Consider the following 22,840-nt stretch of genomic DNA (forward strand, 5'->3'; position numbering starts at 1 on the left):
GGTAATCTATAAACTCGTATTTGAATGGGATAAAGGCAAAAAAAGTGTTGTATGCGCTTCTTTGCTAAAACGATGGGAATACGAGGTCTCGGAGTGAAAATTTAATTGACCTGGAAATCACAGATGGCGCAGGGGGTCCCTCCGCAGTCAATTAGGGCCCCAGAAGGCACGAATCCCGAGGATTTCTGGAGTTTTACTTCGATTTATTTATAATTATTGTACGAATACGACAGGTGGAATATGCCATTTAGTACAATACACAATATAATTCGACCCAGCTGTCTATATAAAAACGAACGTCGGCAACGTAGGCATTTATAAAAATCTTCTTTATCGACGTTGATAAAGTTCCTCGACGTGTTTCACTTCACCTTAATTCCGTGTGTTCGAGCTAATTGCACCGGTTTCTTTTTTTTTCTATATATATTTTTTTTTTCCTTTAACAGGAGCGCATTCGTCGTATCTGCTCGCTCGGCGTCCATGAACCCGAATTACAAGGCAGCGTCGCGACGGCGCGACTCCCGTCGCCTGCGCGTCGCGTGTCGCGTGTCCGCGACGTGCACCGTTCGTAAAATATTTCAAAATATTTCACTCGCCCCTTGGATCGACGAGCAAGCCGAATGGTTTTTATATTAGGGATACTCATAAGAAATTCATTTTTTTTTACGTCTAAAACACCTCTCAAAATAATTCATTACTTATGGCCCATTAAACACGGTAACATAACAATAATATAACCGTTACATAACATTTGCAACATGTAATGTAACATACATATAATATATAAATAAGATTTGTATTACTGTTTTCCTCCGCAGCTATATAACCCTGTTATACAAAGAATAATGTAAGGTATACGTAACATATCGGTAACATGTTATGTTAATAATATATTTTAATTCAGAATCCAAATTCAAAGTATTAAGATAATTTCCAGGTGCTCACGAGTCATGTGTCGAAGTTTCGGATGGTTCGATCCAATACCCTTAACCCTTTGACCACGGAACCATTTCGACATATGGGCGAAATTCGTCTGACCGTGCAGGCAATATTGAACCAAACGTCGGGCACCTTTAGGCGCTCTTACAAGGAAAGTATCCCAGGTCGATCTCTCCAATTTGATTTCTTTTATAATATGTTATAGTAGACTAAAACCTAAGCGACACGTATTTTTTTTATCTGCCATTAAACACTTTAAGGGGGTGAAACCATCATCCAAAGTAAGACCTGTGAGGGGTGGCTCACCCCTTAATTTTTTTTTTCTTTAACTCAGAAAATTATATTTTTCATTTCTCGTTGTGAGAAGGCTTTTCCAGGTGGATTGGTTAAAAAATATTATGTTCTTGTGGGTGAAACTGCCAAATCGCCCCTTGACATGCCTTACTTAGGATGGGGGTTTCAACCCCTTAAAGTGTTTAATGGCAGATAAAAAAAAATACGTGTCGCTTAATTTTTAGTTTGCCATAACATATTATAAAAGATATCAAATCGGAGAGATCGACCTGGGATACCTTCCTTGTGATAACAAAATTTTCATTAAACCAAGGAAATGTTTCTTCGAACAGTGCCAAAGAAATATCTTGTCAATTCAAAGAATAATTATTGGACTCGGTTAAACTTGAATAAATTGTACATTTCTGTCTAATTTGAACATGTCTTCGGAATTACGACAATTTCTTTGATTTTATTCGAGTCAAAAAATTATTCCTCGAATTAACATAATGTTTCTTCGGTACTGTTCAAGGAAATATTTCTTTGATTTGATGAATTTTTCTTTTTGCTCATTGCAGAAGTAACGTTTATCGGCATTCTATCTCTTGTCAATGTCAGATTGTGAGACCAGAACCGATTTTACTCATCACCATCGAAAGCGCGAATAACATCTCGCCTGCAATCCATAATCGGAAATTGGAAAACAAATGCTCGTCGAGTTTCCTCATTTTCCGGGATTTTCACGATTTCCTCGGTTTCCTCCTGCTCCCCATTTCTGTTACGTATGCTGAGAAAAAGTAGTTGCGAAATAGGCGCCGATCCCTTAAAGAGACACGACGTACATACAACTATACCGAAAGAAAACAATAACATTACAAATTGTAATATTGCCCTGAGAAAGAAATTTCACTGAACCAAAGAAATATTTTATTAATTTCAAAAAAGCTATCTGACTCGAATAAATTGGATGCAACATTTATTCCGATTTATGACAATTCATTTGAGTAAAATAGTTATTCTTAGAATTAACAAAATATCTCTTCGATACTATTCGAAGAAATATTTATTCCGTTCAATGAATTTTTTTCTCAGTGTACAAACTGAACCCTGCCGATGTTCGTATTTATATTAATAGCCGTGTTGTATTGTATTCGATATTGTACTAAATGCAATTATCCACATGTCGTTTTCGTACAATAATTATCAAGAAATCGAAGTAAAACTCTAGAAATCCTCTAGATTCCTGCTTTCTGGGGCCCTAATTGACTGCGGAGGGACCCCCTGCGCCATCTGTGATTTCCAGGTCAATTAAATTTTCACTCCGAGACCTCGTATCCCCATCGTTTTGGCATAGAAGCGCATACAACACTTTTTTGCCTTTATCCCGCTCAAATGCGAGTTTCTCGATTACCAGAGTGTTATAAATTGTCGTAAAATTGTCCTGACCCTTTCGATTCTCATATCAGAGCCTTCCATAATTGTATATTGATCGAAATATGAGAGCACGACGCCATTTTGATTTTGGTCTGGACTGAATTAAAGAAATTTTTTGAAAAATCCAAATTTTGAATGTGTCAGGACAATTCTTAGCTGATCAGGAGTGATGTGTCAAAGTTTCGGACAGTTTAATCCAATACCCTTAAAAAAAAGTGTGGTATTCGAATCGACTGATTTGAAGGGGGTTTCACATCACCTTAAAGTGAAGTGAAACATGTCAAGGAACTTGATCAACGTCGATAAAGACGATTTTCCTAAATGCCTACGTTGTCGACGTTCGTTTTTATAGTGACAGCCGTGTTGAATTATATTCGATATTGTACTAAATGGCATATTCCACCTGTCGTTTTCGTACAATAATTATCAAGAAATCGAAGTAAAACTTTAGAAATCCTCTAGATTCCTGCTTTCTGGGGCCCTAATTAACTGCAGAGGGACTCCTTGCGCCATCTGTGATTTCCAGGTCAATTAAATTTTCCCTCCGAAACCTCGTATTCCCATCGTTTTAGCATAGAAGCGCATACAACACTTTTTTTGCCTTTATCCCGTTCAAATGCGAGTTTATCGATTACCAGAGTGTTCTAAATTGTCGTAAAATTGTCCTGACCCTTTCGATTCTCATATCAGAGCCTTCGATAATTGTATATTGATCGAAATATGAGAGCTCGACGCCATTTTGGTTCTGATCTGGGCTGAATTAAAGAAATGTTTTGAAAAACCCAAATTTTGAATGTGTCAGGACAATTCTTAGCTGATCAGGAGTGATGTGTCGAAATTTCGGACAGTTTGGTCTAATACCCTTAAAAAAAATTCGAATCGACTGATTTGAAGGATGTTTCACTTCACCTTAACCCAATACCCTTGAAAAAAAAGTGTGGTATTCGAATCGACTGATTTGAAGGATGTTTTACATCACCTTAAGATCTAGTCACTAGTAATTAATTTCGCCTAGAAATTAAATTTTTCGCTCAGTGTAGCCGTATATCGTATCCTTTTTAGAGAATGGAGCGTATTTCACAGCTCGTGCGATAACGTTTGATATTATTTTTTCACAGCGTGGTCGCTTCGTCGTCTCGTTTTTTTCCCTCGACATGTTCGCATCGCCGATGGTTGAATATAGAAAGACAATATTTCATCGCCCCTCTGGCATCGTTTAGAATTACAGAACGCGATTAACATTCGTCTTCGACAAACCAGGCACCTATCATCGTCCTGGAAATGCGTATTCCGATAAGACCTGTTACCTAAGAGGAAATTGATCCGGCGACGGGTTCTCGGTAACAATGAATAATAATCGCCGATGCATTGAAATCTATTCTTCTCTTACATTTTTTTTCCACCGTTCGATTGTCAGAGCGACGAGTACTCTGTCTTCGGTTTTTCGGGCAATAAGTTGACATAAGTAACGAGAGGATGAGTGACGTCGACGACACTTTAGGGTGGCTCTTATTTACTCTTGATACAATTCTTATTTACGATTTTTTTCGCACTAACTCCCCGATTAGGTTCTACTTTATGTAGAAATAATTTGTGTCAGATTCGACCTTAATAGGACAAAGAGAAAGAGTCCTTGGGCCCTTTAAGAGTAATAGCAGTAAAGTTGAAAAAGTGTAGTTTGTCCTGAAATCACAGATGGCGCAGGGGGTTCCACTGTCAATTAATGTAGTTTTAAACCTCAAAAATGTGCAAAACAACGATGCGGTACGAAATGAAATAAAGTTAGAACATTAAATATCGATGCATTTCGTTTTTGTCTTCTTCTTTGGCTAATTTTTCATTTGTTCCCAGGCAACTCATGAAGTGGAATATACGTAAATTAATCGTATAAATTAGGTCTATAGGTATAGCAAATGTATATCGTCTATCATTCACCTAAAATAATATCTAAAGGATATATATATNATATCTAAAGGATGTATATAAATATCTGTCTATTGTAGATGAAAATTATATATCTACTATTGATCTACAAATATCTACTAATTTCTTGACGCATACAAAATATATAATAGCTCTAGTAGACATCCACCAAAGGTTAATCGACGTCGTTGAAAATACATTTAGGAAAATAAAAAGACACCTCATGTAACCTAACATTTTTCATACATACTTAACGTTTATATATAAATTACAACTTGATAAAACTCCATACTCTGCCAGTCCATACTCTGATTTTTTATTTACTTCCTCTTTGGCTGGTGACCATACATCATCATTTTTTACCACCGTGTAAATTATGATCTATTACCAGGCACCGTATGAAGTATAATATACTTATAGTGGGCGTACAAATTACGACATAAGTATAGAAAACACACTATCTATGGTGTGTACAATACATTTTTCTGTATGAATTTAATTTTTTTTACAAATATGTATGAATATCTATAGACCATCTATTGTAGATATCTAGGATATATATACGTATTACGTACCATATCCGAACATCTAGTCTTTGAGAGTATCTAAAATAGAGTTCATATATGTACCCATAATTATGAAAGTGGTCTAAGTCATATATTTTTTGTTTCGAAATTACATTGAATTAATTTCGTTTGAAATAATATAGCGTGAAATAACTGATAAACTCATTTTTTTTAAATTTTGACTTAGACCACTTTCATAATTATGGGCACACATGTGTATATGTGTGTGTGTGTGTATATATATAGTGTTAACCCAGGCACCGCAGAACGTGGAATGTATATATATATAATCTTACATAAGTTCAGTAAACATTTATATACGATTAATTTACGAATATTCCACGTTCTGCGGTGCCTGGGTCAACACTAGAACTACCAAGACCGGTAAAAATGACTGGTTTCAAATGACCCATCGTACGCAAAAAAAAAAAAGAAAAAAAATCCGTCGGTAATTCTAGTGTTAATCTTTCCTCCCGAATAGTGCAAACATTTCATACAAAACTGACGAAATAAAATATCGGAATAGGAGAATTTGACATTCAGGCAAGCAAATAGTTTTCACCAGCTTCTCCGTCATTTTCACCTCCGTGCGACGTGCCGAAGCGAGAGAGCCTTTCTTATCGGCGAAAAGGCGTCCTGGCCGATTTCTCTACAAAATTTTGAAAATATCTATAAAGAGATTTTATTTAAATTGAAATTTGATGGATGTCAGGATCTTCCTTATAGCCTCCGTATTGGCATTATCAAGTTTGAAATGATTCGGTACATCCGGTTCAGAGAAAAGTTCCATAAACGAGACCTCTTTGACGTCACTTTCGTATCACCTTAAGGTGATATGAAACAGTCATTCCATATATAAAAATGTGAAACTATTCATAAAATTTGTTTCCAAACTGAGTATACCGAATCATTTGATTCTTCTGCACGTGATTATGAAGAAATAGGTTTGACCAGCTTCTCCGTCATTTTCACCTCTGTGCGACGTGCCGAAGCGAGAGAGCCTTTCTTATCGGCGAAAAGGCGTCCTGGCCGATCGATAAGAGCGCGAGACAGCCGAGTAACCTACAACCGCGAGCCACGGATCCTCCCGCAGAAGGAATGCCCCTTCGCCAAGAGGGCCGAAAGGAGTCCTCCTTATCGACGTGACGTTCTCGAGGGTTCCTAACCCCTTCCACTCGGAAAACAAGGGAAACAACACCTCCAGCGCGGCCCCCGGGAGCCGGTCGACCCCGTTCGGTCGAGATTCGCGCAGCTACGTCCCGGGAAATTGAGCCGTACGCGCAGGGTTGCCAACATCGCTTCTGTTTACTCCAGGACAGTCGGGTTATAGTAACATGACAATGACCAAGAGAATGACGGTACAACTTAAGAGGTTTAAATGCCCGAACATTAGAATGAAATTTATTCCCCGTATCTAAAAGGAAATGCAATTTGAAATAATAAAGGTAAACAATTGATAATATAGAATGTATCTATTTATAACGCTCGTTTGTAGTGTTTCGCTAGTCAACCGGAAATTGAACACGCAGGAAATACTAATGCCGAAAGTGGACTGGCATTAAGGTGAAGTGAAACCCCCTTCAAATCAATCGATNTATAATTCGACCCAGCTGTCGATATAAAAACCAACGTCGGCAACGTAGGCATTTAGAAAAATCTTTTCCATCGACGTCGATCAAGTTCCTCGACGTGTTTCACTTCACCTTAAAAGCTGAACGGCTTAATTAAGTTCTCGATTTTAACAAGGCATAAGGGTCTTTCAGAACAAAACGAAGGATATAAACAAAGTTATCCATCGATAGGGACAAAGTCGTCCGCGGTTAGATTTCCTACTGAAATGATAGTAAAATTCCCGTGGTATTATTGTTCCAAAAATGCATAGTATGTGTGCCTATAGAGCTTATAAACCCGGAGGAAACATTGGTACATTACGTGCACCCGGTTAGATATTAGTAAGTTAACCACTTGCACTGGAAAGACGTGCTACATACGTCGAGAATCTATCAATCTGTGATTTAGCTGCCAGCGCAAGTGATTAAACAGATAAACTGACTTCTCTCTCTAAGTTATTACCGGAAGTATGCTGCGCGCGCACAGGAGTATCGATACCCGAAATTTAACCGACAGGATGAATGGCAGAAAACATGCGACGATCCTGATTGTAAGAGTTCCTTACATTGAATGAATATTAATATTAAGTTTACTGCATCTTTTCTTTACTTCATCTTTAAATAACATTAAGTTTACTGCGTTTTTTCTTTACTTCATCTTTAAATAATATTAAGTTTACTGCATCTTTTCTTTACTTCATCTTTAAATAACATTAAGTTTGCTGCATCTTTTCTTTACTTCATCTCTAAATAATATTAAGTTTACTGCATATTTCTCCATAGTTTTTTCGTATCTATGCCAAAATAGGGCAGTGACAACAACATGCTACAGTATATGCCACCCTTGGGCAGGAAAGACTTCCGGTAACCCTTAGAAAGAAAAGGGATCTCTCCGTCTAACCTCAGTCTCCATGTTTACAAGTTCGAGTACATACACCGGTAGAGTTCTAAATCCAGTAAGTTACGTCAGAAACGAAGAGAAATTCCCGGTAACTTATCGGTCATTTCTCCAAAGCCTTTTTTATCGAGAAATTATGAGAATTTGAATTTTTCAACAGAGCGAACGAGAGGCTTCGATTAGCTATAGAGAAACATCGTAGAGGGGCATTTCCGTTGTACGTTCTCCGTAGCCAATCAAAACCTCCCATTCGCTTCGTCCCAGAATGAAATATCAGTTCGTTTGAAACAAATGGCATGGAATTTCCCGTGAAGGTGTACATACGTGAATATTTTTAGCTGGAATTAAATACGACCCTATAATCAATATTTTCTAATAGTAATTATTACTCTTTAGCTTGAACTTTGAAGTTGATTGAAAAAAAAAAAGTTATTTAAACGAAGAAACCTAAAGTATAAATAACAAAATGAACGTTCTCTTAAATTCTCAATGTTCCCGGCAACTTACGGTATGTTTCCCAGTTACCTTCTCCAATTTAATGTTACCGAGAATTTTCGAACTCTATACACCGGACCGAAATAATAGGACAAATCCTAGAACAATAAGGTTGGCAACACCGCTTAACGCGGTTCGATGGGAGCTCGCGAACCGGAGCGCCCCCATTGGCGGAGCGCGCTCGCCCGAGCGGCGCGCTGATTGGCCGAGGCCGGTCGCGGGGCGCTCCCATTGGCGCAGCCCGCTCGGCCGAGGTCGGCCGCAGCCGTGCCGACCGAGTCAGATCGGCTCGGGCCGTCCTGCCGTGCCGACGGCGGATCGGCCGGCGTGCCGGCCAGGGTCGAGCGGCGACAATTGCGTCACGGGCCGCGGGGGGAGGGGGGAGGCGGAGAGACCCGGGCGCGCCGGGTGCTCACCGGGTGCTTACCTCGGGATCGTGCGAAGGTCTCGCTGTCTGTCCTTGCCGTCCGCGCTGGTGAACCAGATCTCGAGGAGCTTCTCTACGCCCTCGAAAAACTGCACGCTCTCCGCGCCGTCGTCCTTGGGGGCCGCCATCCTCTCGCACCGGCGAGTGTGTATACCCGTGCTCTCTCGACTCGGCGTGGCTCTTCCTCTAGCTCCTGCTAGTCGCTTCGCTGTCTCTTTCCCTCTCTCTATATATCTATCTATCTCTCTCTCTCTCTCTCTCTTTCTCGGTGAGCGATGTAACTCGTGGCTCGGCACCGACGCGCGCTCTCCGCGAAACGACGTACCTCGATGTACTGAAGGAAGCACCAAACAACCGGAGGCCGGCCCCTTACCTCTCGCTTTATCCGCGGCGCATCCCTCGTCCTCCCTCTCGCTCTCTCTCGCGCTCCACCGCGGTGCCACCTCCCGAGCGCCGCCGGCATTCCGACGGCCAATCGCGGCGAGCCGCCCGCGCATGCGTGCCGCGCGCCGATTTGAATCGGGGCCGACGGTTGGATTAGAAAATTCTAGATAATACTGAATTCTTAGGTGATATGAAAGGCACTGAGAGATATAATCGACGTCGATGAATTAAAATTCATCTGTGCTCTTTTTGGTGATAACGACATTTTTAAGGTGACGTGAAACCCCCTTCAAATCTGTCGATTCGAATACATTTTTTTTTAAGGTTATTAGACCAAACTGTCCGAAACTTTGACACATCACTCCTCATCATCTAAGAATTGTCCTGACACATTGAAAATTTGGATTTTTCAAACAAATTTTTTAACTTAGTCCAGACCAGAACAAAATGGCGTCGAGCTCTCATATTTCGATCAATATACAATTGTCGAAGGCTCTGATATGAGAATCGAAAGTGTCAGGACAATTTTACGACAATTTAGAACACTCTGGTAATCGATAAACTCGCATTTGAATGGGATAAAGGCAAAAAAGTGTCTTATGCGCTGCTGTGCTAAAACGATGGTAATACGAGGTCTCGGAGAGGAAACTTAGTTGACACTAAAATCACAGATGGCGTAAGATGGCCGTCAGCACTGAATTACAATAGACCCGGGGGATTTCTGGAGTTTTACTTCGATTGCTTTATAATTGTTGTAAATGGAAACGATATAAGGAGTATGCCATTTAATACAATACCCAATATAATTCGACTCAGCTGTCAATATAAATCCGAATGTCGGCGACGTGGGTATTTAGAAGAATCTTTTTTACCGACGTCGATCAAATTTCTCGACGTATTTCACTTTACCTTAATGTATTTGGCGCGAAACACTGCCGAATTTCCTGATACAGAAAATTGGGGAAATCAGGGAAATTCATCTCGCTCAATTTTAACCTTACCGAAGACTTATATTGAATGCCAAGAGTAAATCCTCGTCTTTGGACTACTGATTTGCCAAATACATTTTCATTTAAGTAGACGATAGGAATGTACCTACAATTACAGGATAAATGGCGTACACTGGCGAAAATAACGAAGAAGTTAATCAAAAGTATTAGTTTAAAAGAGTTTAAAATTAGTTGGTGACACGTATGTACATAGAAAACAAAAGTGTACATAAAAACAGTACTTTATGTAATTCCGTTTCAAGAAATACATTTGCCCAAACTCGGAATAAAATTGTTTACCCTACAACCAGATACTATATATTGATACGACTGTCGATTTTAGACTAACACAGGGAACCATACATGACAATTAAGGGGATGTGAAAGTGGCATTCGAAAGATTAATCGTTCATGAAACTTTTCACCGAACTGGGTGTACCGAATCGTTTCACACTTTACAAAGTGTATATGGAAGCTATAAAGAAGGTCCTGACTCTTATCAAATTTCATTTTCTCTACAAAATTTTGAAAATATCTATAAACAGATTTTTTTTTAAATTGAAATTTGATGGATGTCAGGATTTTCCTTATAGCCTCCGTATTGGCATTATCAAGTTTGAAATGATTCTGTACATCCGGTTCAGAGAAAAGTTTCATAAACGAGACCTCTTTGACGTCACTTTCGTATCACCTTAAGGTGATATGAAACAATCATTCTATATATAAAAATGTGAAAGTATTTATAAAACTTGTTTCCAAACTGAATATATGGAATCATTTGATTCTTCTGCACGTGATTATGAAGACCCTAAGAAAAAACGTGATGCTCGTGAAATTTCATTTTCACCCCAAAAAAATGTTTTATTTATTCTAGACTAGAACGAAGATCACATTTTTCTTGTGAAATATGAAATTTCACGAGCATTGCATTCCTTCTTAGGGCCTCCATGATTACGTGCTGAAGTTTCAAATGATTCGGTTTCAATTATTCGGTTTGGAGGAAAGTTTCATAAACATTTTGAGGTTTTATATATACAAAATGTCCCTTTCACATCCCCTTAAGCTCTCATTCCTTCGGCAATAAATGCTCGAATGGCCCATGAATCCGACCTGGCTGTGAATAATCCCAGAATCTCTATTTATTCTTTTTTTTTACAGATTTTTCGTCCCTTTCGCCATTACGCAGCGTAAGTTGAAATTCTTAAGTTTAAGGTGATATGAAAGGTCCCTTCTATACACATGAAACGTGAAAATATTTATAAAACTTTCCTTCAAACTAGGTGCACCAAGTCATCTGAAACTTCAGCACGTGATTAGGAAGCCCCCAAGAAAGAACGTACGCTCGTGAAATTTCATTTAATAAAAAAATGTTTTTATTTAGCCTAGACTGAAACAAGATCATATTTTTTTTTTGTGAATAATGAAATACCACGAGCATCGCGTTCTTCTTTGGGGCTTCCGTAATCACGTGCTAATGTTTCAAATTCTTTCATGCACTTAGTTTGGAGTAAAGTTCTATAAACATTTTCACGTTTTAAGTATATAGAATGACCCTTTCATATCACTTTAATTCTTTCCGCCCGGAGGTTTCCCATTCCTACTGGCAGCGGTCCACCTCTTGGGCCTGCCCATTGACTTGGCCGGCAGCCCCTTCCTCTTGGGTATCCATTTCCCTTTCTTCTGAGTGACAGAAATCCTTCCCTTGGGTGTCCATTTCCCTTTCTTCTTAGTGGTAGAAATCCCTCCCTTGGGTGTCCATCTCCCTTTCCTCTTGACGACGGGGATCCTTCCCTTGGGCTTCACCTTTAGCTTGTCAACCAGCCCATCCTCGGTCATGGGCTCGATGATCTTGCCCAGTTTCATTCCACTTCACCATCATCAGCCTCATTTCATATCACTTTAATTCTTTCCGCCCGGAGGTTTCCCATTCCTACTGGCAGCGGTCCACCTCTTGGGCCTGCCCATTGACTTGGCCGGCAGCCCCTTCCTCTTGGGTATCCATTTCCCTTTCTTCTGAGTGACAGAAATCCTTCCCTTGGGTGTCCATTTCCCTTTCTTCTTAGTGGTAGAAATCCCTCCCTTGGGTGTCCATCTCCCTTTCCTCTTGACGACGGGGATCCTTCCCTTGGGTTTCACCTTTAGCTTGTCGACCAGCACATCCTCGGTCATGGGCTCGATGATCTTGCCCAGTTTCGTCTTCACAGCCGGATGTGTCAGCCTCTTGTGCGCATTTTCGGGCACGAAATTCCTGCCAAGAGGAGCGCGAATACTCGCCTCGAAGTCCTGAACGCTGCCGAACGGGAATGGCAGCTCGTTGACCTGGTGCTGCCTCACCTGTTCCTCGGCACCCTCGACGATGATCACGTCGCCCTTATTCTCGTCTCTGCGCGGCGCATCTTTCGGGAATTTCATGATAAACTGCTTCTTCTTCCGTTTGGAGACCGCCACGTCTTTTCCGCCCCAGGATCCCCACCCAGGCAGAGTGAGGTCGACGTCTTCCGGCTGGGACTTCTTTACCTACATAAAATAATAATATCATTTCTTACAATAAATTGCTCTTTAACAGTGATATGATAGTGGCATCCAAGAGGTCGACAGTATACGAAACCTTTCTCCGAAGTGGAGACATTACGATTACCGACTTACGGTAGACTCCTGTTTTACCCTTTTAGTGCCGGAAGCCGATATATCGGCCCGCACCTTGTAGCGCTTTACTATTCGCTTTGCGAGAGATCTCTATCTCAAAATAAATTTATAATACGTTATAAATAGTCTAATTTCATTACGAGAGAATTAAAATAACGATACAACACCTATAACAACCTATAACCTACATGTAACAACCTATAACCTATAACAATGACTTGTTTCGGATGAGATAATCCGTCCGGCGCCTCCCATGTGCCTTGGAGTTATTTTTTATGTTTCTTGTGCAATATTGCTTATTTTGTTAAAAAATATATTGGAAATTTAAAGTATATACTTTGCAATAAACGGTCTATATAAATTTATGATAAAAAGATGACTTTTCCTATGTGCAATTACGTTTTGAAACGGAGAACTCAATTTTTCTTTTTTTTTTCGATCACTTTTACCTTTGTTATTTATGTAATTTTCAATGAATATAGAAAAATTAGCGTCACTGTTTTATTCTCTATTTTGTCCTTAGTACCCTGCTTTTTGAATTATGTAAATGTTGGTTTTCGTTTGGTTTTTATGAGCGTTTACCCAAATCCTAGTAAAATCGTAAAATTCGGCCGGTTATCTTCGCATAAGCACCTCTTTTTCGCCCGGCACTAAAAGGGTTAAACAAGTCTAGGGTGAAGCAAGTCAACGAAAAAAGGGGCCTTTCTTGGCTCTTGGGTGAATCACTAGTCCAGAATAAACCATTATGTTATCACTTTGACGTTAAGCATAACTTATGCCTATTCCTACCTCTTCCTCTTTTTCTTTTCTGAATTCGTCCACGACGTCGTCGTCGGCGAAGGCCTCGCTTATTATTTTATACCGCTCCTCTTCCTCCTCGCTGTCATCCAACGCATCCTCTCCTCCAGTTATCATATCGGGTAACTGAGACATCATATGCACAGGTTTCGCCTTGATGAACTTATTTGGATCGATTTCTGCCTCTTTCGTTTTCGCTTTGGCATGGCTGAAGTCACCGTTTGCCATTGCCTTTGGTTTAGCTGCTTCTTTGCTGTCTCGAGATTTCATTCTTCCAGGTAACTCGTCCAACTGTTCATCTATTACCGGCCTAATCCTCTGTTTTTTGAATCCAAGATCTCCAGAGTATCCTTCGTCCTCCGAACCATCTTTCTCCTCAACCTCATCGACGTCATCGGAAGCATCCATCTTCCTCTTGAGCTTCTTCAGTTTATCGTTGATTTTATCTTGCAACTTGTTCTCCACGTCGTTGATCATGCTGTTGCGTGGAAGCAAATTGTTCTTCACGTAACTCTTCATAGGCGTGACAGACCAACTGGATGTGCCTGGCGAAGCCCTCACCGCTCTTTTACTTATGACTCCATTTAGTTTCCTTTTAGATTTTGTCTCTGCTGAATTTTTCGCTGACTCGGCCGTTTTCTTTTTCTGTTCTGATACTTTCTTACTGGAGGAACAGCTGGATTTTTTGTTAACACCTATAAGTTAAAAACAAAAATAGCTTGCAATATCTCAATCTTACGAAACCGGGTTTTGTGCAACTACGTGGCCTACCTTTCTTGGTACTTACCTTTCTTTTTAACGGGTTTCCCATGATTCTTGTTTTCTATTATTACCTCTTCTACTGGATTCAATGTAACAGCTTCCTTTTTCGCCTTTTCGGTGTTGCTTTTCTTACCAGGTTTATCATTAGTTTTATTTTTGTCACTCTCCTCCTGATTCTGTTTCTCTTCCTCTTCCTTTTTCTTTCCATCCCAATACCTACGATATCCACTAATAAAGTCATCGATTTCAGATTTGGTCTTAGTTCCATTTGTCATCCATGGATTATCCTTATCCATGGCTGAAACTGGTATAGATAATTCTTCTTCTTCTTCTCCTTCGTCTTCACTGTCCTCGTCTTTCCGAATCTTCTGCGTCAAGTCTCGACTAACGGCCAATTGTTCGGCAAGTGCCTGCCGACTCTGAGAAAAAGATATAATTATGAATTATCCCTTAAAGTTTAATCGTACAAATGTTTTCTTCTACAAGGGGTGCTGGAATTTGATGGTACTTGATATTCCGAAGTAATTCAACTTACCTCTTTATCGTACTTTGCTCTAACTTGTTTACTTTTAGCCCACTGGCCAGTACTTTTATGCCTCAGAGACATTCTCTCCTCTGCTCTCGTTCTATCCAACTGCTCCAATTTTTCAAGAGCGGCTCCAGGATCTATCTTTTGAAGCTCTTCGAATTCCTTTATTTGCTTCTTAATCTTCTCCTTTCGTTGAACCCGATGGAATTTTTTACTCTTGATTTTGTTCTGGCGAAAAGCTTTCGCTTCTCTATACGACTAAAATTAATGAGACATGTAATCGTGATCTAAATGGCAGAAACAAGTACATTATTATAACGAACCAGAGACCGATTTATTTAGTACAACTTACAAACCTGCTGAGCTCTTAATTTTGCAGCTTCGTTCCTTCTTTCCAGGATTTCCTGCAGTGTTGCAGAAAATTGGTCATCTTTTACTTCAATTTCTGGTTTCTTTGGTTCTAATTCCGCAAGCTCTTTCTCCAATTCAGACTGAATTCGAAATCTGTTAAAAAAATATGTAGTGCCTCCTAGACCCATTGATGGCTGGGAAAGTGGAAAGGTCATTCGCTCCGCCGTTCGGTTTCTGGCGATTATCGCGTTCCATTTCTGCAATTCCTCCTTGACGTTATCAAAGCCGAGCTTTCTCTTTATCTGTAAGAAAATAATAAATCACGCCTGTGAATCTGTAACCAATTTATACTTAAGTTTATTCTAAATTCATATGTTTGGGTAATCCTATATCGACTCCAAAAGTGTTTCAGTTTTTTTAGATTTTATGTATAGACGAAAATCTTTTTCATACTCTTTCAGCGGCAGGTTTTTCCAATGGTTTATACAAAAGATGCGCCTTGCTCTGTGTTGCTTTGAGTTTCTTGGTAAGCTCGATATTACGTCCTTTCCGAACTAAACTATTTGCCAAGCTCTGCACATGAATTCGATGTCGACGCGGCACTCCACTTCTAACCAAATGGAATTCTGAAACTTCTAAACTAGGCTCGCTTCTCACTGGCTGCTTAACTCTGGAAAACAAAATAAATATCTCCAATTAACACGAACTTCACTGAAATAATACAAGAAACCGGTTTCACTAAAAAAACGAAGTTTATTAATTAATGCATTCGGTTAACTAATACCTTTGTTTGTCGTTAAGTTTTAACGCAGGCTTAAGGAGTTTGTCATGGGTTGTAGAAACCTCCTGGTTGATTGCACGTTCCATTTCGTCGTCGCTCATTGCAATATAATTCCGGGTAAAATACTTACAAAATGACCGACCTCCACGGTGCCGATTTTTAGGTTAGCTCACGTGTCTCCACCACTAAAATATATAGTAACCTAGAACCATAGACACGAGATACATATGGACTGGCGACTCCCCAACCCCCTCCACAAATTATTCCAGTAGTTCCGAAGCAAACCACCGTAACGCTAACGGACCACATCATTTTGCGCGGGGTATTCAAAACTTTATTTTTCTAAATTACATTATTTTCTACATATATGAAACAGATGTAAAGTAAAATAAGTTTATCAAATGAACTGATTTTCCTTTAGATATGTTTCCCTTAAATATAAAATCAATTTATTTAATAAACTATACATTTTATAACACAGGAATTTGTCCGCAAATTGCAGCAAAAATGTCCAGATTGATTTGAAATCAACTTGTGTAACTTCAATACCCGTAAGCAGGCGTACACCGGCATTCATCGATAGAATACATACCTTAGAATTTACTGCTTCTATATTACTTAACTTACGCAAAATTAATACCCACATCAATAATTACAAAAGCTGAATTTGCTGTTTGGTTAAATTCATAAATTGCGTTTAATTAAAGCTTGTTGGTTGGGAGTCTCTGTATATACTTTAAATGTCACGATAGAACCAATGAGAGAAGCGGTTTTCTTGGATTCCCATTGGTTAACGCTTCGACGTTACTCGTTATGTTCTTAGCGAGGGGTCTTGTCCATTTATTCGACGAATACGAAGAATGGTGTAGAACGTAAATATATAAGAGGCATGAAATCACGATTTCGTTTCTATATCCGATAGATGATGCATCGTAAATTTTCCGACGGTATTTCACTGTATATATATGTAGAAACCATGTCTTTTAAGTTAAGATAATATTTTAACTTCGGTTCAGTGAATGGAACAATTGAAGATGATTCCGTTGAGTTCCTCTTCCTTTGCTGAATTCCTCTCCCTCCGTTGAATTCCTCTTATTTCGTTTAATTCCTCCCTTCATTGAATTTCTTTTCTTTCACTGGACGATATTCAACTCATAGCACCCGCGGATCGTGATCACTCGCGTCCTAACCTCATTGTCTTTTCGTCGGTTCGGACACTGCGCGTCCTCTTATTTCACTGAATTCCTTTCCCTTTATTGAATTTCTTTTATTTCATTGGATGATATTCAATCAATTGCACCCGCGGATCGCGATCACTCGCGTCCTAACCTCACTGTCTTTTCGTCGTTTCGGACACTGCGCGTCCTCTTCTCTTGCTGAATTCCTCTCCCTCCGTTGAATTCTTCTTATTTCGTTGAATTCCTCCGTCGATTGAGAATTATTGCAACTATATTGATCTTAATTTCGATCGTAATACGTAGTACGTCCCTCGCGACCCCCCATTTTCTTAATTTCCGATGACACCTTTCCTCCGCAAATTTTGAGGAGCAACTGGCGAGCCGCCGGCTGGCCCGCGATCCCCGGCCTCGACGCTGCTCCGTGATTGGTCGATTCTTTATCGGGCCGGTGACGTCATCCAATCACGTGGGGATTACTCGAAAGNCCTCCGTCGATTAAAAATTATTGTACTATATTGATCTTAATTTCGATCGTAATATCTGGTACGTCTCTCACGCCCCCCCATTTTCTTAATTTCCGACGACACGTTTCCTCGGCAAATTTTGAGGGGCAACTGGCGCGCCGCCGGCCGGCCCGCGATCCCCGGCCTCGACCCTGCTCCGTGATTGGTCGATTCTTTATCGGGCCGGTGACGTCATCCAATCACGTGGATTACTCGACAGGACCCATTTTCCTTGAAGTCAAAGAGGACAGTTAATCAAAATAAACCTGACTGGACTTGTGATAAGGAATGCGCAAAAGATGTTTATTACCTCTCGTTTATTCAGCGTTATCTGCTGCGAACTGCTTCCCACGTCGGCCTTTTATCTTTACCGACGCAGCGGAGAACAGAAAACGCCGTCTTGAAGCGTCAGTTGATAATGTAGGATGACTGCACACTCTCGACGAATGAGAAGCAACGTTCCGTTGTAATTTTTTGATGAACACATTTTAGTAGATACGACGATGGGTATAGATGCGTGTACTCGGGAAATAGTACGGTAGTCGACGGATGAGCGGCGCTATGATCTTTTTCCAGGGATAAGAGCTGGGCTTCTATATTCGCTACTATGGAATATCTGAATTTTTGGCTTTATCTTTGGTTTTGATTCTGGAATTGTACAAGTTAAAGTACATGTTGAGAACATTTTAGAATTCTGTTTCTTGTAAAAGTTAAACGATTCTCATGGCCTCTCAGTATAAGTATGTTTTTGAAGTCTTGAAACATTGCATTGACTTTTTTAATTGATACGATTGACTGTTGGCACGCACGTGCTCTGCACGTGCATTATGCCGCATGTGCAATTGTTTGTTTTTAAAAAATTATGCCGGGTTCATTTCTTATACAATAATTATATTCATGAACGATAAGTATCATGTTCGGAGTGCAACGAGCTGAGAATATATTTTACCCAAATAAAAGTATAAAATATAAAATATTTGTTGTNGGGGCAACTGCTGGTCCGCCGTACCAGGCCGCGACCCCGGGCTTTCAGATTAGTCGAAACCGCTTTCTTTGTCATGCCGCCGACTCGCGCATGCTCGTAATCAAATCTAGCGGTCTCACTACCTGAGCCGTCTGGAAAAATCCAACGATCGCAGCCCAAAGAGCCGAGAAAAGGATGCATAGATAACGTGGATTACCGAGTTGGGCCGTTGTTGGGCGATATCAGATCGCAATGCCCGAACCGCCTGTATTCTCCACCGAGGGCAGCGCAAATGCATTCACGCGAGCCAGCCCATAGAGAGTCTCTCAACTCATCGCTATATTATTTTCTATGGACACCTTTCTCGGGAGTGCCCGGGACGGCCGGGACGACCGCCATATCTTACCGTTTCCTAGCGTGGTGCGTTGCCGGTGTATTATAGGCGAATCTGAATTTCCTCCGGAAAAAGAGTTTATGTTCCGACGCCCCAACGAATCGACTCGATCCTTCCCGTGAATCTCTCAACTCATCTCTGATTTGACAGAGATGAGTTGGGAGATTGCCATAATGGTAAGCTACCACCGTCAACTGCCGCATGGTATTACCATCACGAATACGTGAGCCACCAATGGCAACTGGTAGATGGCACAGCCATCGCGAGTGCGCGAGCCCCTACCAGAAATTCGTTGCGCCGCCCTTGGGGGCAAAAAACGGTGAAAGCTAACGTACGAAACCAGAGGGCAGCACACGATGCGATCGCGCGACCCTGCCCGTGAGCAATCTCCCAACTCATCTCTGTCACTATTGCTATGAATCGCGGCGGTGGCAACGCTGTGTAAGAAATCGTGTATAAATTGGGTTAAATAAGCTATCATTTAATTGTATGTATGTACTAAATAACTAACACAGCAAACCTTAAAAGGAGTAACACCGAAGGACAATAAGAGAACCAACAGTACTTCGGTTCGGCATGTCAATGATTTGATATTTTTCAAAAGAATTATTATTTTTAAACATTTATGTACAATCGTGCGCACAATTTATACGGCAAAATAAGTTTGTTCTTTTTGGTCTTAATTTGCATCATAGGTGCAAGCCGTTTTCGTCAAAATGAGCGATGACGAGCGTACTTTGTGGTGTGGAAATTTAAGCGATAAAGTAACAGAAGAAATACTATATGAATTGTTTTTACAGGTAAGCATGTATCCATGAACTACTTTTCATTTTATGTTTCTTCCTGAATCATCTACCATTGGAAATTTGCAATTGTGATTGAGTTTAACCATACATTGATACCGTTAGACTAATATCACATTTTCATGCCATTGTTTTAGTACTTTTATGTAGAATTTTGTAGTCGATGAAACCTTTTAGTATTGGATATTTTGAACGCTTTTAGTCTTATTACATATGCAAAATGTTCATAATCTAGAAAATGTAAATTGTAATACGAGTTAAAGTCTGTTTCTAAATTGGTGATACTAAGAAAAATATTGTAACATCTCATTACAGGGTGGCCCTGTACAGAGAGTTTCAATTCCAAAAGATCGTGACGGCAAACAAAGAAGTTTTGGCTTTGTTACATATAAACACGAGGAATCAATTCCTTATGCTTTAGATCTTTTCGAAGGTACGTCGCTATTTAGCCGGCCATTAACTATGAAAGTACGAAACAATGGCGAGGCTCAACAAACTCCTGCACAACAAGATGTTAGTCCAGATGCGTATCACTTATTGCAATTTGGTAACCAAATGATATCTGGTCTTATGTCTGGTGTAAATGTGCAAATGCTTGGAATGTGTTCTCCACCTGGTTTAATCACATATCCAAGCCAATTTCAGTGTTACTCGTACCCTGATAACATGAGAAATCACAGACAGCACCCATATTATCATGAGCAAGACCAAGAAAGGCACAACCGAGACTATAAGCATCGTAAGGACAAATATTCTTCTCATTCGTATTCCTCTCATCAGTCTACCAATTATAAGTATAATGGTAATCGAAATAAAAGAAATTATCATTAATTGATTCTAATGTAATTCCAATGAAAAGGTACTTGTAAGAACTATATAGTAAATTTTAATAATACTGTAACTAATAAATAGTAAACAGTTCCATACTAATTATTATGATTATATTAGGAAACTTAATATGGCCATTATAAAGATATTAAATGAGCCGTATGCATTGGTGTACGAATTTTAAGAAAATTATGTTATGTACATGCATAAAAAATAGACGTTAGTGGTTTCTTACTCTTGGAATAATAAATAAGATAAATTATTTTAAATCAATAATGCCAAAAGACATTTTCTTTAGTTTTCTCATGTTGCTTCATGTTAGAACTTATCCAACTACAATTGTTTAATACAAGACTATATAAAAATATTTTTACATAGTAGTTTTAGATGAATCAAAGTATGTAAATGACAATATATATTTTATTATAAATTGGATAATGAAAATGAAGACAAGATTGTTTGACGATGCTAGTGACCCATTGGATCGAATGTGACAGAAAGTAGGACAAGCAGGATTACACACAAATAGTTTCTCCCACAGATCGTACTGCTCACTATATCTGATACTGTGCAAACTGATGCTACTTTGAACTTCACAGATACTAAACGATTCTCTCTGGTTGACAAATTCGATAGCATCGACACGGTAGATCCCTAATTTACTTGCTACAATACCTGTTAGGAAAACATCTTCTAATTTTAAGAATGTCGTGCGAAGAGACTCTTCAAAGAGTTTATGGACAACATCGCTAGAGATTAAGTAAGCCGGACCGGTTAAAAAATTTGGAAACTGCGATGGCTCATAACTCATTATAGAAACGTAGTACTTATTGTTCCTTTCTCTGTGTGGTTTAGTATATTCAGAGAGTCTTCCAAATATTACATTTTTATATCGTATGTGAGCACGTACAAAGGCTAGAAGTCTTGGCATATTGATGAAGACATCGTCGTCGGTTTTCAAAACATATTTGGTTGCCCAACAATATTTGTCGACCCACTCTAGTATTGATACAGTTTTCAGAGTTAGATTCGTGTAGGTATCAAGAAAATTGGCACGTACAATATCATCGAAAGCGTTCTGCTCTTTCCTAAGCTTTTGCTCCAGCCAGACGTCATTGGTGGATCCCACAATGAATACAACTTTAACATCCTTTCTATGAGTAAATAGACCCCAAGTTTCTCGAACAGCTTTCCGTGCCAAATAATGATTGGGATCTGATAGTACCATTGCCACTACTTTCATTTGCTTGCCATAGTTTGGGCACTTCTTGGCAAGTGGCAAAGAAAATCCAGCTTGGTACATGTAACATATTAACATATTCTCTTGCAATGAAAATTGCACATTGTGAGAATTTTTTAACATTTTTGCAGTATCGTTTAATTGCGAAACAATGCTATTTGATTTATTCATTTTTTGTTGTTGAAGCAGTGAGATGTCTTTCACGTGTGACATAGGGTTAACGCAGCGTGCTACGTCATCTTGCGATGCTGTAATTTCAAGACTTCAAAGTTCACAATTCCATTTTCTCTAATGGCAAATGTTAAATTAGCCTTGTCGTTGGCACGAGAATTCCTACCTGCAGATACCTGGCGTTCACAAAGGATGTACCGAGTAATTTCATACATTAGGAGAAGATGGAAGAAGCAGCTGTAAGGAAAGTGGCACATGTCGTTGCAAATCAAAGTTTAATTCTTTACACTTGACATTTTGTCATCTTTCTGGGGATTGGCCGTTATTTTATCTTGATGGAAATATATCTTCGAGCGCGCGAGCAGCAAAGCCTTCAACATCAACTGAGATTTTTTGCAAACTGTTTATTATGTTTATCTCGTGATGTGCTTTTAATTAAACTGATGTTAATGCAATTATAGGTAATGACAATGCGTTTCTCATCACTGAAACTAGTGGGTCTAACAGCCACTAGTAGGAGTCGAAAATAGCTGTAATTATAAACAGAATGTTTTCTGAGCAACGTTAACGGAATTTGAGACAAATTTGACCCTTTTGTAATAGGTTTACGCTTTAGAGACGAAGAATGTTAAATCGCGTAAACACGTTTAACGCCACGATGCACACTGGAGAAAATGAAAAAGCTGGCCAAAACTTGAAAAATGAAACTTGTATTTCGGGATTATTGACAATCAGGTTGGTTTGGGGGGGAATTCGACATTCAAACCCGCCGCGGACGGTGCTTGTTTTTCTCATGGACGTAAAAATGTACACTGGACTCCATCGATGGCTTGCACCTGGTTCGCACTGCCCTCTCCGGCCGCGCAGCGTACTAGCGGCGGGAGCAGCGCGGAATTCGAATCGCTCGAGGGACAGAAAGGATTTCCTAAAGAAAATAAATATTTATAAACAAAA

At 39.7% G+C, this 22,840-nt stretch overlaps 4 protein-coding genes across 5 annotated transcripts in view; 1 reads left to right on the top strand and 3 right to left on the bottom strand.

The window, feature by feature from the left end:
• LOC105694392 (S-adenosylmethionine decarboxylase proenzyme) overlaps positions 1 to 9,283 on the bottom strand; it is a 36,834-nt gene extending 27,551 nt beyond the window's left edge. For both annotated transcript variants that reach the window (XM_012415021.2, XM_012415020.2), the window contains exon 1: positions 8,566 to 9,283. In XM_012415021.2, coding sequence (XP_012270444.2) covers positions 8,566 to 9,062 — 497 coding nt within the window. In that variant the 5' untranslated portion in view covers positions 9,063 to 9,283. The remainder of the gene's footprint in view (positions 1 to 8,565) is intronic.
• A 2,530-nt stretch (positions 9,284 to 11,813) lies between these two features.
• LOC105694405 (U3 small nucleolar RNA-associated protein 14 homolog A) lies at positions 11,814 to 16,001 on the bottom strand. Its single transcript, XM_023433623.1, has 7 exons — positions 15,809 to 16,001; positions 15,478 to 15,694; positions 15,030 to 15,326; positions 14,680 to 14,931; positions 14,170 to 14,563; positions 13,374 to 14,077; positions 11,814 to 12,455 (listed from the first exon to the last, which is right to left on the bottom strand). Exons 1-7 carry the CDS (start codon positions 15,904 to 15,906, stop codon positions 11,838 to 11,840), a joined length of 2,580 nt encoding a protein of 859 aa, XP_023289391.1. The 5' UTR covers positions 15,907 to 16,001; the 3' UTR covers positions 11,814 to 11,837.
• A 3,237-nt stretch (positions 16,002 to 19,238) lies between these two features.
• On the top strand, positions 19,239 to 20,748 carry LOC105704263 (nuclear and cytoplasmic polyadenylated RNA-binding protein PUB1). Its single transcript, XM_012433324.1, has 2 exons — positions 19,239 to 19,644; positions 19,963 to 20,748. Exons 1-2 carry the CDS (start codon positions 19,561 to 19,563, stop codon positions 20,476 to 20,478), a joined length of 600 nt encoding a protein of 199 aa, XP_012288747.1. The 5' UTR covers positions 19,239 to 19,560; the 3' UTR covers positions 20,479 to 20,748.
• A 72-nt stretch (positions 20,749 to 20,820) lies between these two features.
• On the bottom strand, positions 20,821 to 22,567 carry LOC105704262 (beta-1,3-galactosyltransferase 1). Its single transcript, XM_012433323.2, has 2 exons — positions 22,053 to 22,567; positions 20,821 to 21,963 (listed from the first exon to the last, which is right to left on the bottom strand). Exons 1-2 carry the CDS (start codon positions 22,141 to 22,143, stop codon positions 20,846 to 20,848), a joined length of 1,209 nt encoding a protein of 402 aa, XP_012288746.1. The 5' UTR covers positions 22,144 to 22,567; the 3' UTR covers positions 20,821 to 20,845.
• Positions 22,568 to 22,840: the final 273 nt, after the last annotated feature.

The sequence above is a fragment of the Orussus abietinus genome, unplaced genomic scaffold (assembly GCF_000612105.2).
Source record: "Orussus abietinus isolate OABI.00-Male unplaced genomic scaffold, Oabi_2.0 scaffold382, whole genome shotgun sequence".
Taxonomy (NCBI): Eukaryota; Metazoa; Arthropoda; class Insecta; order Hymenoptera; family Orussidae; genus Orussus; species Orussus abietinus.

Bases quoted from the DNA above. Each gene is read 5' to 3' on its own strand.
- LOC105694405 (XM_023433623.1), bottom strand. From the start codon at position 15,906: ATGAGCGACGACGAAATGGAACGTGCAATCAACCAGGAGGTTTCTACA. The intron at 15,327-15,477 runs GTATGAAAAAGA...ATTTTCTTACAG, and splicing joins AAAAACCTGCCGCTGAAAGA to ATAAAGAGAAAGCTCGGCTT. The intron at 14,564-14,679 runs GTAAGTTGAATT...TCTTTTTCTCAG, and splicing joins GAGCAAAGTACGATAAAGAG to AGTCGGCAGGCACTTGCCGA.
- LOC105704263 (XM_012433324.1), top strand. From the start codon at position 19,561: ATGAGCGATGACGAGCGTACTTTGTGGTGTGGAAATTTAAGCGATAAA. The intron at 19,645-19,962 runs GTAAGCATGTAT...ATCTCATTACAG, and splicing joins TATATGAATTGTTTTTACAG to GGTGGCCCTGTACAGAGAGT.
- LOC105704262 (XM_012433323.2), bottom strand. From the start codon at position 22,143: ATGTGCCACTTTCCTTACAGCTGCTTCTTCCATCTTCTCCTAATGTAT. The intron at 21,964-22,052 runs GTAGGAATTCTC...TTGAAATTACAG, and splicing joins TGAACGCCAGGTATCTGCAG to CATCGCAAGATGACGTAGCA.